General features: G+C 39.0%; 1 protein-coding gene across 1 annotated transcript; it reads left to right on the top strand.

Annotated features, from left to right (window-relative positions):
* The first annotated feature begins 758 nt into the window (after positions 1-758).
* LOC127121924 (uncharacterized mitochondrial protein AtMg00820-like) lies at positions 759-1,561 on the top strand. Its single transcript, XM_051052349.1, has 2 exons — positions 759-1,067; positions 1,409-1,561. The coding sequence occupies exons 1-2, from the start codon at positions 759-761 to the stop codon at positions 1,559-1,561; spliced, it is 462 nt and encodes a 153-aa protein (XP_050908306.1).
* The last annotated feature ends 19,189 nt before the right edge of the window (positions 1,562-20,750 follow it).

Genomic DNA, 20,750 nt, shown 5'->3' with positions numbered 1-20,750 from the left:
TATCATTTTTATTTATGATTATTTTGATTATACTTATGTATACTTAATGAAGAATTAAAGTGAAGTGTTTGACATGTTTAACATGTATGTGAATGAAATTGTAAATCAATTTAGTAAGAAGATTAGAGACTTTGTAGTGATAGTGCAACTAAGTACGTTTTTGAAGTATTTAATGAATTTTATAAACAACATGAAATTGTACATGAAACGACTGCACCATACTCTCCTAAGATGAATGGTAAAGAATAGAGAAAGAATAAAACTCTTATTGAACTTGTTGTTGCAATTATGTTGAATTCTGATGCTACTCCTCACTAGTGGGAGAAAATTTCATTTTGACTATTTGATATGTTCTTAATAGAGTTCCCTAGTCAAAAAGTAAGATCTCTCTTTATGAGATATTAAAGAAAATACAATCAATATTGTCTTATTTATGAACTTGGGGTTGCCTGGCTTATGTCAGAATTCCAAATCTGAAGCGAGTCAAACTCTCTAGTAGAGCCTATGATTGTGTATTCATTGGGAATGCAACAAACAATAAGGCATATAGGTTTTATGACCTAAATGCTAAAGTGATCATAAAATCAAATGACATTGAATTCTATGAAGACAAATTTGATTTCAAATAGAAAAATAGTGGGGGAAATGAATTGAATCACATTCCTGTGATAAGAAGCACAAATAGCAACGATGAAGCAGAAACAGAACTTCGACGAAGCAATAGAGTAAGAGTTGCTAAAGACTATGGGTCTGACTATATGGCTTATAATGTAGAAGACAATCCAATAAATCTTCAAGAAGTCTTGTTATCTCTGGATGCAGATTTGTGGCACGAAGCTATTAATGATGAGATAGATTCTCTGAAATCTAACAAGACCATGCACTTAGTAGACTTGTCTCCTGGTTGCAAATCAGTCGATTGTAAATGGGTTTTGAATATGAAATTAAAACCTGATAGAACAATTGATAAGTACAAGACTCAGTTTCTAGCCAAAGGTTTTAGGAAAAGGGAAAATATAGATTTCTTCGATACCTTTTCACCTATCACTCGAATTATATCCATTAGAGTACTAATTTTATTAGTCGTTATTTATAACTTAACAATACACCAAGTGGAAGTTAAAACAACCTTTAAAATATTGACTTAGAAGAAGAAATCTATATGAATCAATCGAAAGGGTTTGTGATTCATGGACAAGAAACTAAGGTTTGTAAGTTAGATAAGTCTCTGTTTGGTCTAAAATAAGTTCCAAAGCAATGATACGAAAAGTTTGATAACATAATGATATTGAATGGGTACAAAGTGAAAGAAACTGACAAATGCGCTTATTATAAATATGATAATCACATTTGCACTATCATATGTCTCCATGTAGACTATCTACTCATATTCTGATTTAACATTCAGACCGTAAATGATGTGATATCATTATTGTGCAACAACTTTGATATGAAAGACCTCAGAGAAACGATCGTGATTCTTGGTATCAAGATCACGAGATATGATCAAGGAATTTCTTTAGATCAATCACACTATGTGGAAAAGATATTAAAGAAATAATTACTTTGATTGTAAACATGCGAGTGCACCATGATCCAAGCATAAAACTATTTAAGAACACTAGTGAAAATGTCAGACAAACAGAATATATGAGTGTTATTCCTTTTGGACTAGCTTCATTTTGTAAAACAATATCATTGAGAAGTGTTCAAGTTTTCCAAGCTACTTGATCGGTTACCATTTCCATTGAATTCTCACCTTTTATCCGGCATATTTTCATCACTTTGGTAAGATTTGTGGTTGTTTTTAGTTGTTTTAAAGTCATTTAACATGTTTCGTTAGTTTATTATTGCATTGCATTTTGTTACATGTTTGTGTCAAAAAGTCTCTTTTATGCTTCGATTTGGTAGTGTTAGTGTTGCAGGTTGTTGCATAGGTTCAAAAGGACTAATAGCTGAGTGTTGGATGCTCCGAAAGGCCAAAATATGAAGATGCAGAAGGTCAACACAGGCTCCCGTGTACATCAACACGACCCGTGTTGTTTTCCAGGAAGGAGCATTAAAAGAGGGGAGTCAGGGGGTTAACACGGGCACCCGTGTACATCAACACGGCCCGTGTTGATGCCTCTGTAGCTTGCTTTAAAAAACATAACTTTTGAAGAGCAACACGGACACCCGTGTGAATCCACACGGCCCGTGTTGATGGGCGCGGCTGAGAAATTTTACTTTATGTTGTGTGGATCTGCCCTGTTCATTAAGGGTATTTTGGACTTCTTGCTGGGAGAAAAAACCATCTGAGGCTATTAGAAGATTTTGGAGAGAGAGAAGGGACTTTTGACGTACGAGAGAAAAACATTGCACTGGAGAATATAGCTACTACGGAGGATTTGAAGACGGCGAGATTCAAGGGCATCAACCATTGAAGATCAAAATCTCATAATTCTTTGTAATGTTTAATTTCCACACTATGATTTCTTTGAATACTATGAGAGGCTAAACCCCCCAATGTTAGGGGGTGGTCCTGATTTGATCTTATGTTATGAATTCGAACCATGGATTTTGTTATTACTATGTTACGTATTTCAATTCAATTATGTGATGTTATTATGTTTTTGTATCGGACAAATACAATTAGATCTATGACTATCAATAAGAGGATTGTGATTGTTAGGGTTTTCACACAATTGGGTTTATAATTGCATCACCTAGGACTAGGAACTTTTGTAAATCACCATAAACCTTGATATTGTTTATGATTAAAACCAATGATTAGTTGAATGGACATTTGAGTAAGAATTGGTAGTTTAATAGTTTCTTCATTAAGGACTTAAGGAAGAACATTCTGAGGTTAGGTAATTGAATGTTTCATGTGTATTGAGGAAATCTTGACTTGAATTCATAACTAATTAAATCAACCACTCACCCTAGCATGTTTCATCTTAATCAATTATTCTTTACTATCTTTTTGTGTTGTTATAAATTCCCAAAACCAACCAAACCATTGTGTTTTTGTTCAAATAGAATCAGAAGTAAAATAAGTATTTTCTACGCAATCCCTGAGATCGATACTTGGGAATAAAACCCCTTGTTACTACATCGGTAAAAATAGTACACTTGCTATTTTTCCGATCAAGTTTTTGGTGCCGTTGCGGGGGATTGCCAAAATACCTATTTTAATTTTTATTCTATTGAAATTTTGTTGCTCGTCAACCAAAATTTTATCTGTGACAACCTTGTTATTCAATTCTAATATTTGTCTAACTTGTTTATGCGAGGTAAGGCATACCCAAAACTTTACCCTTCATTTTTCCTGGAAGCATGGGATTATGTTTCACACTTCATTAGCATCATATTAGGTCATACTCATTGCATACTGCATTAGTGACATGGAGATCAGGTTTTGATCAATCACTCCTTAACAGAAGGAGCCCACACAAAGCAAGATTGAGAATTGGACTTCATTTTCTAAGTATACAAGTCTCAAGGGTCTCAGGGGGGTCCAAGTATCTTATTATGGTCCTCAGCTCATCAGTGAAGGATTCAAAGCTATCAGAGTGTTCATCTGGATTTAATCAGAAATTAGGGTTTCATGGCTACCTGCAACAGGAAATGTTTGGTTGGAAGTAGAGGAGCTCATCCATGTCATGATTAGAGAGGCATCTTGGCCTAGGAAGATTCACAATTATCTCAGAAAGATCCATTGGCAATCAGTGCAATCAATTTCTAATCATTTTGCCCTAAAACTAGGGTTTGGTATAAAATCAGTTAATTCTGATTCTTTGGGTGAAACTCTTTTTCATGGCCCTCCATATGTCCACAAGGGTCTACATACAAAAAATAAGCTCTTTATTTGAGCTAGAAGTGCTTTAATTGATCAATGGAATCGGGAATCAGACAGTTTGGGAAAAGTCAACTGTGAGGCCAGAAAAGTCAACTCCTGACATTTTGAGAGTGGAATCTCAAAATCCATGCCTAGGGGATCCTACATGTGAAATTTGATCAAGGTTGGATCATGGATTCATCATTTAATCAGGAATTGGAAAAGTTACTTAATTTGGAAATGGTTGACTTTCCATTTAGGGCAAGTTTTCATGATCGTTGCACTCACTTTAAGCCCATTTTTGCATCAAGATAAAAGCTCCATTTGAAAATTTCTCCAACATGAAAGTTGTTCCTCTTGTTCCAAGATTTCTAGAGATATAAAGTTTGCTCCATTTGGATTAGAATTGAGAAAGTTATGCTTAGTCAAAGTGAGACATTTTTTAGGACAGTTAGAAAAATTTCTAAGTCCAAAATCTTCAAAATTTGTCAAGACTTCTTGGCCAGTTTTCTTGCAATTCAAGGCATTATTTGAAAATACTTTCTTCATAACAATTGTACCTTACCATGTCCTCTTTCACATCCTTTTGGAATCATCTCATTTGGATCCATGGTTTGAGAGATACATTCATTTAAAGTGGGCACCATGACTTGATTTTCTAGGCAGATTTTGGGCCTGGCTGGCCCAATCAGATTTTCTAAGCATGCTGCACAAACCAGTCACGTTTTTTTACATCTTTCGGCCATGCATTGGAAATCCATTCACTTAAGTTTGGCCCAAAATAACAACATTTTACACCTCACTTCACACTTTTATTCTTATGGATAAATCACTTATTAAAAAGCCCATGAGAACACCTAATCCACCCTATTTAAGAAGCTGAAACCCTAACCCTAAAGGAGCATTGGAAGTTCGTGGCAAGGAGGAAAAGCTTCATCACATATCAGATTCCATTCCACTTCTATTCTCCATTAGGTAATCATCTCTTCCATTGCCATGTTTTGATATATCTACGCTTGCTTACCATGTTCATCACCATTAATCCTTCCATTTTCATATTTCTTTTTCTTATTTAAAATATTTTCTTCGTCCATAAAATTATCCAAAAATATTTTTAACTTTTCTTAACGTTTCATTTAATTTTATATAATTTTTATTTTCGTATTTTTTTTAATATTAATATTTTATTTTAATTATTTATTCTAACTAGTCCATTTTAACACACTTTTTTTATTGATTTTATTTTTATGACTTAAAACTATTGTTAGAATTTGATTTTTAAGATGAAGGTTGAGCACTGTCTCATGGTCAACCTGACATTTTCTTGGAATTTTATTTGACGTTTTCAATTTGTTTTGGATTTAGTTTTGACCTAGTTTGGTTGACTGACTTTTAATTTGACTTCTATTTTATTTTAATTAATTCACGTGCCAATTTTCATTATTTTTAAAATATTTTTAGGGGATGATGATGTCCTGACCCCACCTTATTTAGTTTAGTTTTTCATAATTTTCTTGATTAATATACTATTTATTCTTGATTTATTTCTAACCTAGTCTCATTAATTGACTTTTGGTTTGACCTCTGTTTTATTTTAATTAATTTATGTACCAATTTTCGTTATTTTAAACATCTTTTTGGGGGATGATGATTTCCTGACCCCACCTCGTTTAGTTTAATTTTTCATAATTTTATTGATTAATTTGCTATTTATTTGTTATTTTTTAATTTGACTTGAATTTTCAGTTGACTTCTTTATGATCGATGTTTGAATTAGGGATTGCTTATGGCAATTGAAGAGATCTTTTGATCCTCCCTTGTTCATCTCATATGCCATGTATTAGAGGCCTTTTACCTTGATTTTATTTGGTTCTTACCTCATTTCCTGATTAAATTATTCAGTGGACCTTTCGTGTGTATATTTTCATCTGTTTGATTCATCTGTTATCTTTTATACTTGTTTCTCTCATTCATGCTTTCTATTGCTTGATTATTTAACATGTTCATACTCCCATGAATTGTTTAAATGCTCCATTATTTGATTCTTTGGTTTGATTATATTGTTTATTTATCTGATCTGATTGATAACTGTTGCCTACCTGTATGATGTATGAGGCATATATTCTTATTGTTTGTTTACCATGAACAATCCCCATTCATAACAAATGTACCCCTCTCCCATAAAGTGTATAATATTTATTTATTTATTTCTTTAGTCACCTGTTAATACAAGAATTAAAACGAACATCCGATAACCATTTCAAAATAAGATCAAAAGCTCGATCCAACGTCGAGTAATCATTTTCAAAACTTAACAGAACCAGCATGCATTCATCCATCCTCTTGTAAGTCGATTACCTCAAGCATCGCCATCTACCTGTAAGTCAATTGCCTCCGGCATCGCCATCTACCCTTATCCGTAACTCCTCTCCGCGCTCCATCCGTCGACTCTTGTTCCGTTTAGGTAGCACCCATTAGGTAGAACCCTTTGTATGATAACATAGGTAGAATTCCCTTATTCTTTGCATGCTAACATTAGGTATATGTTCCCCTTTGTAAATCCTAACACATAGGTCCATATTGCATGACAACTCTAGAGCAGAGCTTCCCCACTTTTAGACCTTCCGTGCGTCCCCGATCTTGTGGCATGTCAGTCCGTTCTATTGCAAAGAGGTAACTGCCTAAGACTCGATTCAGCGAGGTGTGACACCTACTGCTAGGACGTTGAACACACTGCCCACCCTCCTTTGACACAACATGTGTCCTCTTTTGTAAGTCCATGTTCAGATGGCAATCCTTAACCCCTAGTTAGCCGAACTACGTTTTGCTTTGATTCTCATTCCAGATGAGATACGTAGGCATAAGACGCGACGTCTTACCGAGCACACTTATCTTTAACCCATAGGTAGCTGAGCTACGAAGACTCTGATTCTCATACTCAGATGAGATACGTAGGCAGTGGATGCGACATCCTTGCGAGTCATTTTCGTTTAACCTTCCTTTTAGTAAATAGTACTTTAGATATACCTACACCCTTTAGACTAGAACAACACTTATGAAAAGGGCTCCCTAGGAACACCTAGGATGTTTTGGGGTGCTTAAAACCTTCCCATTGCATAACCAACCCCCTTACCCAGATCTCTGACATTTTTACTAGTTTTTGGTTCGATAAAAATTTTAGGTTTTTGTTCGCTTTCTAACCATTCCTTTGGATAAATAGAAGTGCGGTGACGACTCGACTTGTATGGTTTACCTTGGATTTAGTCAATATCTCTAATGGTAACGGATACCCCGCTACAGAAAAGTGGCGACTCTGCTGGGGACATTTGCCTAGTGGGTTTTGCCTACTTTTCATATTTGTTGTATTGTATGGTATATTGCTTTGTGACATATTTTTGTACAATTTGGGATTACTGTATTGTATGTAATGATTGAATTGTTTGAATATTAATTCCTTGTATGCTTGGTGATCTTCGTGAGATGAGTTCTATAACCGAACTCGAGTGCACTTAGGATAGAAGAATGGCATAGTCTTGTTGACTTGTGTGGAGTTATTCCTTAGCAAGTTGACTTGCAAGCCCATTCACTTGGTGGAGGTTATGTTGGGATCAATAATATCACACGAGTAGTCGTGGTTAGGCATTACTCCTTCCAATATAGACCTTAGAAGCCAAGGACCTTAGTTTACCACGCCCATCTTGGCCTATTTTTAGGACGTAGTGCGAAGATCGTTCAAGTGAAAGATTTGATACGATTGTTACGCGATACTACACTCATAAGAGTCTCTCTTGAGAATATTTTTGGAATACGAGTAGTCGTTTATCCGATAATATCCGAAAGATGGGATGATGACTATGGGGACCTCTTGTCAGGTTTAACCATAGTACACTCCCTTTGGGTTGTTCTTAACCAAGACTTCATGCTCGTGACTCGCAAAAAACCCTTGATTCGTGGTTGATCCGTTCTTGTATCCTTAATATCAATGGAACTTGGATGTTGATAAGGTGTAAACCATAATCCACCAAAATGGATGATTGATATTAAGGATGACATGATCCATCCCATGACCTTTGTGTGGTGTGCTTTGCTTGATCCTTGAGTGTGATTGTTGCATCCATGCATTCATGCATTCATACACATCCATATCATCAATAATGAGAAAAATTTCAAGGAACTTAAGAGGTCTATTTGCAAATTTTCAGACATGGATAAGCAAAGAGGAATACGAAGAAGTACAGTTTCAGACAACCCGACTTGAAAGAGTTAAGGAGTTTGACATCCTATGTATTAGATCCCTTGGAATTCAAGGCTCGTCATGGGAAGCTTTTGTCTATTCTGGCTACTCAAGTGGATGAAGGTCTAATGAGTGTGTTGGTGCAGTTCTATGATCCCTTGTACTGTTGCTTCACTGTTCCGGATTTTCAGCTTTTGCCCACACTTGAGGAGTATGCCTATCTTATGGGCATACCTATCCTAGACCAGTTGTCGTTCAGTGGCTTAGAGAGTGTTCCTACTTCTCAAGAGATAGCTGATATGTTGCATATAGATGAATCTCTGGTTGGTGCTCATATGACTACCAAAGGTGGAATTCAAGGTCTCCCGTCTGATTTCCTCAATGATCAAGCTACTATGTTTGGGAAGGCCACGAGTGAGGGCGCCTTTGAGGCCATATTTGTACTTCTCATCTATGGGCTAGTGTTATTCCCCAACATCGACAAGTTTGTGGATGTGAACGTCATTAGGATTTTCTCTACTCTTAATCCCGTTCCTACTCTGTTGGGTGACACTTATTTCTCTTTGCATATGAGGAATGCAAAGGGCGGTGGTACCATTGTGTGTTGTTTGCCTCTGTTGTACAAGTGGTTTATTTCGCACTTGCCTCAAATGCTCGCCTTCAAGGAGAACAAAGGATGTCTACGGTGGTCCACGAGACTTATGTCTCTCACTAATGATGATATCTTTTGGTACAACCGTGTATATGATGGTGTGCAGATTATCGACTCTTGTGGTGAATTCTCCAATGTACCTCTTCTTGGTACATGCGGTGGAATTAACTACAACCCTGTTTTGGCACGTCGTCAGCTTGGGTTCCCCTTAAAGGATAAACCTAATAACATTTTGTTAGAAGGTGTGTTCTTTCAAGAGGGTAAAGATCCCCAAGGCTTGAAGGGCAGGATGGTCCGCGCTTGGCGCAAGATCCATAGGAAAGGAAGGAAGGAGCTAGGTCCGAAGAACTGTATCGCTTTGGAACCCTATACCTCTTGGGTTAGGAGGAGAGCTTCCGAGTACCTCATGCCTTATGAGTATCCAAGACCCACACCTTTGGTTGTGGCTGGGCCTTCAACCCTCCCTAGCCAAGGAGTAGAGGAGTTGAGAGACGAAGACCGTTCGCGTGCTTGGATCCGTGAACGAGAGGAGTTGCTTCAGCAGATCAGAGAGAAGGATGCTTTGATAGAGTTCCTTGAGCACCAGGTTATTGAGGACCCTGATGATGCATTGACTTCTCTACTTCCTCAGTCTTCCAGGTTTTGGAATAGGAAGTATGATCGACTCGCCAAAGAGAAGGCAAATATGGAGGCAGCCTATGAGAGGGAGGAGAAGAGGCTTCGTGCAGCTTATATTCCGGTCTCGAGGGCTTTGGACGATTGCTTCTAGGGATCCATAGGATGTTCATTTTCCTTGTCTCTTGTATTGTATTTGGTTACCAAGACTGTACTTCTTTGGCGTAAAAATATTTCCAAATATTAATTGACGTGATATTTCTGTATGTGATAAACGTTTAATATTTTAAAATTTGCAAATAAGACTCTAAAGTTCCTCTGATATAAAAATTAAATCATAAGCATTGCATGCATCATGTTTATCTATTCCTAGGGGTTTATATCTTCTTCTTGATTCTAGTCGGGGTTTTCTTACACTGTTTATCTAATGTGAGACTGAAATCAAGGGGTAGAATACCCTTTGAAATTGATAAACATGTCATTGCATTTGCATATTCATTAGCATGTCTTGCATAACAGGTACCGCCGCAGTGTTCTCATCTTGTTTGGTATTCCATTATTAGGATAATTGACTCAGGCATTCACCGATACGGTACCCGAAGGAATCAACAAAGAGCAATGGAAGGTTTACAAGCAGAGCTCGCTGAGATGAGGATTCGAATGAATCAGTTCATGGAAGTGGTCCAAGGAGTGGCTCAGGGACAGCAGGAGATTAGATTGTTGGTACAGGGGAATCCCCCTACTACTCAACCCGAGGTTGTGGCTGATCCTCCCGCTGGAGAGGCTAATGGACCCAATGGACCGGGGCCTATCCCAATCCCACATGGCAACCTTGGTCAACAACCCATCCATGATGATCAGGAGGATCAATTCCCCCTGCTTCAGGAGGACTTTGGCATGGGCCATGGTATGGACCCTATGTTTCGGAGACTGGAAGAGAGGTTGAAAGCTATGGAAGGGCAAAATGCTCTTGGTGTGGATGTTGCTGACTTGGGGCTGGTCCCAGGCGTGAGAGTTCCGCCAAAATTCAAAGTCCCCGTGTTTGATAAGTACAATGGCAACTTTTGCCCAAAGACTCATGTACAAGCTTACTTCTGCAAGATGATCGCATATTCTGATGATGAGAAGCTGCTCATGTACTTCTTCCAGGACAGCCTAGCTGGGGCATCCTTGGAGTGGTATATGAGGTTGGACAGAGCCCATATTCGCTGCTGGAGAGACTTGGCTGAGGCCTTTGTGAAGCAATATCAGTACAATGCGGATACGGCACCTGGCAGGACTCAGCTCCAGAATCTGTCTCTCAAAAGCAACGAGTGCTTCAAAGGGTATGCTCAATGCTGGAGAGAGTTAGCTTCCCGTGTTCAGCCTCCGATGTTGGAAAAAGAGATGGCCAACATGTTTATGAACACACTGCCTGGAACTTATTTGGAGCGTCTGGTGGGCTGCAACGCCTCAAATTTTGCTGATGTGGTCTCTACCGGTGAGAGGGTGGAGAACTACTTGAAGACGTGTAAGATCCAAAACGGGGTTGGATCATCTTCGGGGTCAAAGAAGCCGTTCTTAGGAGGACAGAAGAGGAGAGAAGGGGATGCAAATGTTGTGTCTTCTCATCAGAGCAGGGGTAACCGCAGGAATAACTTTCAGAATTACCATCAACAACCTTATGTTGCAGCAGTGACCATTCCGGCTGCAGCACCAGTGCAACAACAACAACCTCAACGTCAACAAAATCAATACCAACAACAACAACAGGGTAACAGACCTGCTTATCAATAGAGACAGAGGGTGATGGATAGGCGTTTCGACACTCTTCCGATGTCGTATGCCCAGTTGCTTCCCAACCTTCAACATTTGTAACTTGTGGAGTTACGCACTTTGGCTCCTCCTATTGGCAGGCTTCCAGTAGGTTATGACGCCAATGCTAGGTGTGAGTTCCACTATGGGGCACCTGGCCACACTATTGAGAACTGCAAAGCTTTTAAGCACGTAGTTCAGGACCTTATTGATTCAAAGGCCATTAACTTTGCGTCGTCTCCTAATGTTGTCAACAATCCTATGCCGCAGCATGGTAGAGCAAATGTTAACATGGTTGAAGGAGAAGCCAAATCAGTCGGCCAGGTCTCTGCTATCAACGAAGAAGATGGGGATAGTGATTGCGAAATTGACAATTGGGTACGTCCAAGGGTCCCGGGTGAAGTTCTCCGCAACTGGTCTTCTGAAGAGATTATCCAAGTTACTCTTCTTAAAGAGTAATTTTCTTTGTTTACTCATGCATATCCAAGTCTTACGTTCCGTCCAGGGCGTGATGACTCATTGTAGGGCTCATCTATGTGAATATCTGCATTTTTTATCATAAATAAAGGACGTTTTTTTACATTCAAATATTTTGTTCATTGTCTTTCTATTTTTGCAGTTTTCAAAAAATAAAAAAAAAATATTTTAGCGATGTTTTGTTTAGTTTTCACTTCTTGTTCACACTCATAAGCACATACCATAACTCATGCAGATGCACGTCACCGGATCCTATTTATAACAGTTCTGTTATGGCTCGCTTCGACTTTGAAAATCCAATCTTTCAAGCTGAAGAAGAGGGTGATGAAGACTGTGAACTCCCTGAAGAAATTGCCAGGTTGTTAAAACAGGAGGAAAGGGTCATTCAACCGCATCAAGAGGCTATTGAAGTGATTAATCTCGGCACCGAGGACGCCAAGAGAGAAATCAAGATAATGTGAAGAAGGGGCTGATTGAATTGCTGCAAGAGTATGTTGACATCTTCGCTTGGTCTTATCAGGACATGCCATGGCTTGACACAGACATTGTGGTACACCGTTTGCCTCTCAAAGAGGATTGTCCTCCGGTTAAGCAGAAGCTCAAAAGAACAAGACCAGAGATGGCTGTCAAGATAAAGGAAGAAGTGCAAAAACAGTTGGACGCAGGGTTCCTAGCGGTTACAAATTATCCGCCATGAGTTGCAAATATCGTTCCAGTACCTAAAAAGGATGGAAAGTTACGGATGTGTGTTGACTACCGGGATCTGAACAGAGCTAGTCCTAAAGATGATTTCCCATTACCTCACATCGACGTTTTGGTGGATAACACGACTCAGTTCTCGGTATTCTCCTTCATGGATGGATTTTCTTGCTATAATCAAATTAAGATGGCACCAAAAGACATGGAGAAGACAACTTTCATAACCCCATGGGGCACCTTCTGCTACAAGGTGATGCCGTTTGGTCTGAAAAATGTTGGGGCAACATATCAACGAGTTATGGTAACTCTTTTCCATGATATGATTCATCATGAAATCGAGGTTTATGTTGATGATATGATTTCCAAATCTAAGACGGAAGAAGAACATCTGGTGAATTTGCAGAAACTATTTGAGCGTTTGAGGAAATAAAAGCTGAGGCTTAATCCGAACAAGTGTACTTTCGGGGTGAGATCTAGAAAACTGCTGGGTTTTATTGTTAGTGAAAAAGGGATTGAGGTGGATCCGGCCAAAGTGAAAGAGATACAAGAAATTCCTGAGCCAAGAACAGAAAAACAAGTCTGTGGTTTCTTAGGAAGGTTGAACTACATTGCAAGGTTCATCTCTCACCTAACAGCCACGTGTGAGCCAATATTCAAATTGTTGAGAAAAGATCAGGCCATCAGGTGGAATGATGATTGCCAAAGGGCTTTCGAAAAAATAAAAGAGTATTTGCAGAATCCTCCTATCCTTATGCCTCCAGTCCCAGGGAGACCGCTGATTATGTATTTGACAGTACTCGATAATTCCATGAGTTGTGTTCTCGGTCAACACGACGAGATAGGGAGGAAAGAGCATGCCATCTACTACCTGAGTAAAAAAATTCACAGATTGCGAGTCGAGATACTCAATGCTTGAAAAGACATGTTGTGCGCTTGCATGAGCTGCTAAGCGATTGAGACAATACATGCTGACTCACACAACCTTACTGATCTCCAAAATGGATCCAGTCAAGTATATATTTGAGAAGCCAACTCTCACCGGAAGAGTTGCTCGTTGGCAAATGGTACTGACAGAGTACGACATCCAATATACATCCCAGAAAGCCATCAAAGGGAGTATTCTGTCAGACTATCTTGCTCAGCAGCCGATTGATAATTATGAGCCGATGAAGTTTGATTTTCCGAATGAAGACATCATGTTCCTCAAGATGAAAGACTGTGAAGAGCCAGTTGTTGAGGAGGGACCTGGTCCAGATGAAAAGTGGACTTTAATGTTTGACGGGGCCGTCAATGCCAAAGGAAGTGGAATTGGTGTTGTCATTACCACTCCGAAAGGTGCCCACATGCCTTTCACCGCTCGTCTGACTTTTGAGTGCACCAATAATGAAGCTGAGTATGAAGCTTGTATCTTGGGTATTGAGCAAGCCATTGATTTGAGAATCAAGACTCTGGACATCGTCGGAGATTCAGCTCTAGTGATCAATCAAGTGAATGGTGATTGGAATACTCTCCAGCCTAATCTGGTCCCCTACAGAGATTACACGAGAAGACTGTTGACTTTCTTCACAACAGTAAAGTTGTATCATATACCTCGTGATGAGAACCAGATGGCAGACGCTCTTGCTACTCTATCCTCCATGATCAAAGTGACTCGGTGGAACCATATTCCCAAGATCGATGTTATGCGCCTTGATAGGGCCGCGTATGTGTTTACTGCTGAAGTGGTAGTTGATGACAAGCCCTGGTACCACGACATCAAGTGCTTTCTGAAGAATCAAGAGTACCCTGAAGGGGCATCCAACAATGATAGAAAGACTTTGAGAAGATTGGCAGGCAGTTTCTTCTTGAACAAAGACGATGTGCTGTATAAGAGGAACTTTGACATGGTTTTGCTCAGATGCGTGGATAGACACGAAGCGGACATGTTAATGCAGGAAGTTCATGAAGGCTCCTTCAGTACTCATGCCGGCGGACATGCAATGGATAAGAAACTGTTGAGAGCGGGTTATTACTGGATGACCATGGAATCTGATTGTTTCAAATATGCTCGGAAGTGTCATAAATGCCAGATTTATGCTTATAAGGTGCATGTGCCGCCAAATCCTCTGAATGTGATGTCTTCGCCGTGGCCATTTGCTATGTGGGGAATTGATATGATTGGAAAGATTGAGTTGACTGCCTCCAATGGGCATCGCTTCATCCTTGTTGCCATCGACTATTTCACCAAGTGGGTCGAAGCAGCATCATTTGCAAAGGTCACCAGACATGTGGTTGCCCGATTCATTAAGAAAGAAATCATTTGTCGATATGGGATTCTCGAAAGAATCATTATTGATAATGGTTCTAACCTCAATAACAAAATGATGAAGGAGTTGTGCAAGAACTTCAACATTCAACATCACAACTCTTCCCCTTATCGTCCTAAGATGAATGGTGTTGTTGAGGCAGCAAATAAGAACATAAAGAAGATTGTGCAGAAGATGGTCGTTACGTACAGAGATTGGCATGAGATGCTACCCTTCGCCTTGCATGGGTACCGTACTTCAGTACGTACATCGACCGGGGCAACCCCTTATTCCATTGTGTATGGTATGGAAGCAGTCCTACCTGTTGAAGTGGAGATTCCTTCTCTAAGAGTCATGTTGGATGTCAAGTTAGACGAAGCTGAATGGATTCAGACATGGTTCAATGAGTTGAGTCTTATCGAAGAGAAGCGAATGGCAGCCATTTGTCATGGGCAATTGTATCAGAGTCGGATGAAGAGAGCCTTTGATCAGAAAGTGCATCCTCGATGCTTCCAAGTCGGAGATTTTGGTGTTGAAAAGGATCCTTCCTCCTCAGACAGATCATAGGGGCAAGTGGACTCCTAACTATGATGGATCGTATATTGTCACCAAGGTTTTTGATGGTGGAGCCTTAATGCTTGCAATTATGGATGGTGAAAACTTCACTTCTCCTGTGAACTCAGACGCAGTTAAAAAATACTTCGCATAAAATAGACCCGCTGGACGATAAAAAGAATAGTCCAGGCAAAAAATGGGCATCCCGGCGAACCAAGAAAATGAAAAAGGTTCAGGCAAAAGTTAGGGATTAAAAAGTGAAAAGATTGTACACCCGGTAAGTTGAAAACCTGAAAGGGCAACTTAGGCAAAAATGGGTATCCCGGTGGATTGAAAACCCGAAAGGGAGATCCCGGCAAAAGTTAGGGATTAAGCGAATGGCTGCGTTCTGAGTAGTTCTGAATATCATCTCGTGTCGATAACCGGAAACTTCTGAAGGATAGGAAACAGTCCAATCACCTTTTTTCAGAAAGCTGATCATTTGGAGGATCTTGAAGATGAGCGAATCATAGCAGAATTGGAACCCGATAGAAATCCATTTCACATTGCCATTAGATTAATTTCTGTTCTTTTCTTTTGCGCAATTACCTCTTTCCAGGGATTGCTTCCTGATGTAAATACCTATTCAGAGGCCACTCAATCAATAAAATCAGTTTATTCAGTACATCTCTGTGTTCATTTTCATTTTACTGTTTTGTTTGTAAAAATGACGTCCGAATTTTTGATAAACATTGCATCATGAAACATAAGATCTTTACAGGTACGTGCTTAATAAACATTGAAAATTGCTGTAAATTTTAAGTGCTTTGGATCGTCTATTCAGAACAGGTACACTCGGGGCATTTCCTTAAGGTCCCCATCAAATGATCGCAGATGTTTTTCCTCAACAGTTGGAATTTGGTATCTTATCCCTGCAGAGCTGGTCCGAGCGTTGGATTCTTCAATCCCCAGCAGGCTCTCACTGCTGGACTTCCTCAAGCATTTGTTTCAGATTATACATTCACCAACGGAGTTGACAGTGTCAGACTGTATATCCCCAGCGGAGTTGACAGTGCCAGACTGTATCTTCCCAGCAGAAGCGGTTGCTCCTCAGAGTTCGATGCCAGATCGATGATCTCGATGCTAGACCCATGGTCTCTTTCCTTGAAGCAGAATCTCGGTACCGTATCGGTGTTTGCTTCCCCCTGCTGAGTTGTCTCTCTCGCAGATTATGGTTGCCAGAACCACTGTCGCTTTCCTCAGCAGCAAGTTTTTAGTGTCATTCTCTCCCCAGTCAGAGCCTCGGTATTTTGTTATTTTCCAGAACACCGTGTGGCGGGTCATTTCCCCACAGAGTTCTTTGTGCATCTCCAACAGCCTTGCCAGGGTCCAGAAGATGGTGATCATTTCCCCAGCAGAATTCCTTGCCTTAGCTTGACGTTCTCTCTAATCAAGCATTTCGCATCCCTACATGTAGAATCATATTGCATTGCATCCTCCCAAATTGCGTAGCATTTCCATTTTCATGGAGCATTACGCCATTGGAAAATTCAAACATACGCATGTAAAGCATAAGGCATTCTCGGTATCCCAAGTGATAAGCCAAAAGTTGTTTCCAATACTCAGACTAAAGATTATTCATGACTTATCTTTACTATTCCCAGCAGGGGTCATTGGCCCACGCGCCACCTCAATTATCATTTTCCCTATTTCTGCTGATGCTGACAGGCATGAAAGTTTCTGGTAATCAGACCGAAGTGGCATTCAGGCCAGTTTTCCGATGTTCAGATCGAAGAGGTTTCCGATGTTCAGGTCGACGCAACTTGTGAAATTCAGGCCAAGTTTCCGGTATTCAGACCGAAATGGCATTCAGGCCAGTTTTCCGATGTTCAGATCGAAGAAGTTTCCGACATTCAGGTTGATGCAACTTGTGGCATTCAAGCCAGTTTTCCGGTATTCAAACCGAAGTGACATTCAGGCCAGTTTTCCAATGTTCAGATCGAAGAAGTTTCCGACATTCAGGTCGATGCAACTTGTGGCATTCAGGCCAGTTTCCCGGTGTTCAGACCGATGTTTGATAATCAAGTATCGTCCGATGCTCAAATCGAAGTCATTTCTAGTATTCGGATTGAAGAGCGGCATTCAGGCCATGGTTATTTCTGTGTTACCATTTATTTTGGAATTCATGCTAACATTCCTTGTTTCGGTGTTCAGACCGACTCTCACCGTACCAGACCTTGGGCTGAATACCAAGGCCTATACCTTATAGGCATAGAATAAAGATGCCACAGTCGGAACTGTATGGGCAGAAACAAGGATTGCTAGAGTCTAAACTCAACGTGACAAGAATGCCAAGGTCTACACCTTATGGGCGAAGAATAAAGATGCCAAAGTCTAAACTGTATGGGCAATATGCCAAGGTCTGTACCTCATGGGCAAAGAATAAAGCCAGAGTATAAACTCCATGGGCTAAAGGTGTAATACCCCAAAATTTACCCTTCATTTTTCCTGGAAGCATGGGATTATGTTTTACACTTCATTAGCATCATATTAGGTCATACTCATTGCATACTACATTAGTGACATGGAGATCAGGTTTTGATCGATCACTCCTTAATAGAATGAGCCCACACAAAGCAAGATTGAGAATTGGACTTCATTTTCTAAGTATACAAGTATCAAGGGTCTCAGGGGGGGGTCCAAGTATCTTATTATGGTCCTCAGTTCATCAGTGAAGGATTCAAAGCTATCAGAGTGTTCATCTGGATTTAATCAGAAATTAGGGTTTCATGGCTACCTGCAACATGCAATGTTTGGTTGGAAGTAGAGGAGCTCATCCATGTCATGATTAGAGAGGCATCTTGGCCTAGGAAGATTCACAATTATCTCAGAAAGATCCATTGGCAATCAGTGCAATCAGTTCCTGATCATTTTGCCCTAAAACTAGGGTTTGGTATAAAATCAGTTTATTTCTGATTCTTTAGGTGAAACTCTTTTCCATGGCCCTCCATATGTCCATAAGGGTCTACATACAAAAAATCAGCTCTTTATTTGAGCTAGAAGTGCTTCAATTGATCAATGGAATTGGGAATCAGACAGTTTGGGAAAAGTCAACTGTGGGGCCAGAAAAGTCAACTCCTGACATTTTGAGAGTGGAATCTTAAAATCCATGCCTAGGGGATCCTACATGTGAAATTTGATCAAGGTTGGATCATGGATTCATCATTTAATCAGGAATTGGAAAAGTTACTTAATTTGGAAATGGTTGACTTTCCATTTAGGGCAAGTTTTCATGATCGTTGCACTCACTTTAAGCCCATTTTTGCATCAATATAAAAGCTCCATTTGAAAATTTCCCCAACATGAACGTTGTTCCTCTTGTTCCAAGATTTCTATAGATATAAAGTTTGCTCCATTTGGATTAGAATTGAGAAAGTTATGCTTAGTCAAAGTGAGACATTTTTTTAGGACACTTAGAAAAAATTCTAAGTCCAAAATCTTCGAAATTTGTCAAGACTTCTTGGCCAGTTTTCTTGCACTTCAAGGCATTATTTGAAACTACTTTCTTCAACAACAATTGTAACTTGCCATGTCCTCTTTCACATCCTTTTTGAATCATCTCATTTGGATCCATGGTTTGAGAGATACATTCATTTAAAGTGGGCACCATGACTTGATTTTCTAGGCAGATTTTGGGCCTGGCTGGCCCAATCAGATTTTCTAAGCATGCTGCACAAACCAGTCACGTTTTTTACATCTTTTAGCCATGCATTGGACATCCATTCGCTTAAGTTTGACCCAAAATAACAACATTTTACACCTCACTTCACACTTTTATTCTTATGGATAAATCACTTATTAAAAAGCCCATGAGAACACCTAATCCACCCTATTTAAGAAGCTGAAATCCTAAACCTAAAGGAGCATTGGAATTTCGTGGCAAGGAGGCAAAGCTTCACCACATATCAGATTCCATTCCACTTCTATTCTCCATTAGGTAATCATCTCTTCCATGGCCATGTTTTGATATATCTACGCTTGCTTACCATGTCCATCACCATTAATCCTTCCATTTTCATATTTCATTTTCTTATTTAAAATATTTTCTTCATCCATAAAATTATCCAAAAATATTTTTCACTTTTCTTAACGTTTTATTTAATTTTATATAATTTTTATTTTCGTATTTTTTAATATTAATATTTTATTTTAATTATTTATTCTAACTGGTCCATTTTAACACACTTTTTTTATTGATTTTATTTTCATGACTTAAATTATTGTTAGCATTTGATTTTTGGGATGAAGGTTGACCACTGTCTCATGGTCAATCTGACCTTTTCTTGGAATTTTATTTCACGTTTTCAAATTTTTTTGGATTTATTTTTGACCTAGTTTGGTTGGCTGACTTTTAATTTGACTTCTGTTTTATTTTAATTAATTCACGTGCCAATTTTCATTATTTTTAAAATCTTTTTGAGGTATGATGATGTCCTGACCACACCTCATTTATTTTAATTTTTCATGATTTTCTTGATTAATTTGCTATTTATTTGTTATTTTTTAAGTTGACATGAATTTTCAGTTGACTTCTTTATGATCGATGTTTAACTTAGGGATTGCTTATGGAAATTGAAGAGATCTTTTGATCCTCACTTGTTCATCTCATATGCCATGTATTAGATGCTTTTATCTTGATTTTATTTGGTCCTTACGTCATTTCCTGATTAAATTATTCAGTGGACCCTTCGTGTGTATATTTTCATCTGTTTGATTCATCTGTTATCTTTTATACTTGTTTCTCTCATTCATGCTTTCTATTGCTTGATTGTTTAACATGTTCATACTCCCATGAATTGTTTAAATGCTCCATTATTTGATTCTTTGGTTTGATTATATTGTTTATTTATCCGATCTGATTGATAATTGTTGCCTACTTGTATGATGTATGAGGCATATATTCTTATTGTTTGTTTGCCATGAACAATCCCCATTCATAACAAATTTACCCCTCTCCCATAAAGTGTATAATATTTATTTCTTTATTTCTTTAGTCACCTATTAATACAAGAATTAAAACGAACATCCGATAACCATTTCAAAATAAGATCAAAAGTTCGATCCAACGTCGAGTAATCATTTTCAAAACTTAACAGAACCAGCACGCATTCTGTAGCACCTCAAATTTGCACCTCCCATTTGTATATACATTTCATTTTTAGGTCATTAACATTGCATTCACATTGCATAGTCCATTGCATTGCATCAGTCAAGACTGGTTAGGAGATTCAAATGTGCAAGGGAGCAAGAGCATTTTCCATGAGATGAAAGCCCTATGGTGGTTCCAATGAGCTTACATGACCCAAGGATCATTTTGAAGCAACTTGGCCAAGTGTTGAAGGCTCAGAGTCCATAGTGCATGTCCAAGTCATCTGAGGCCCATAAAAGTCAACTACAAAGTCAACTGTGAATTTGGAGGTGGGAAGTGATTAGAGATACTTCATTCATGTTCAAACAAGTCTCATTTGACATTTCAAACACTCACATAGAAGAATTTGAAGTCAAGTCAAGAATTTCCCAAAATAGAAAGTGACCCATAATTTGAAATTTCCAAAAATGGCAAGGTTTTAGACCAACTTC

Source organism: Lathyrus oleraceus, chromosome 2, assembly GCF_024323335.1.
Source record: "Lathyrus oleraceus cultivar Zhongwan6 chromosome 2, CAAS_Psat_ZW6_1.0, whole genome shotgun sequence".
NCBI classification, from domain to species: Eukaryota; Viridiplantae; Streptophyta; class Magnoliopsida; order Fabales; family Fabaceae; genus Lathyrus; species Lathyrus oleraceus.
This window is presented reverse-complemented; position numbering and strand designations above follow the sequence as displayed.

Bases quoted from the DNA above. Each gene is read 5' to 3' on its own strand.
- LOC127121924 (XM_051052349.1), top strand. From the start codon at position 759: ATGGCTTATAATGTAGAAGACAATCCAATAAATCTTCAAGAAGTCTTG. The intron at 1,068-1,408 runs GTACTAATTTTA...TTTAACATTCAG, and splicing joins CTCGAATTATATCCATTAGA to ACCGTAAATGATGTGATATC.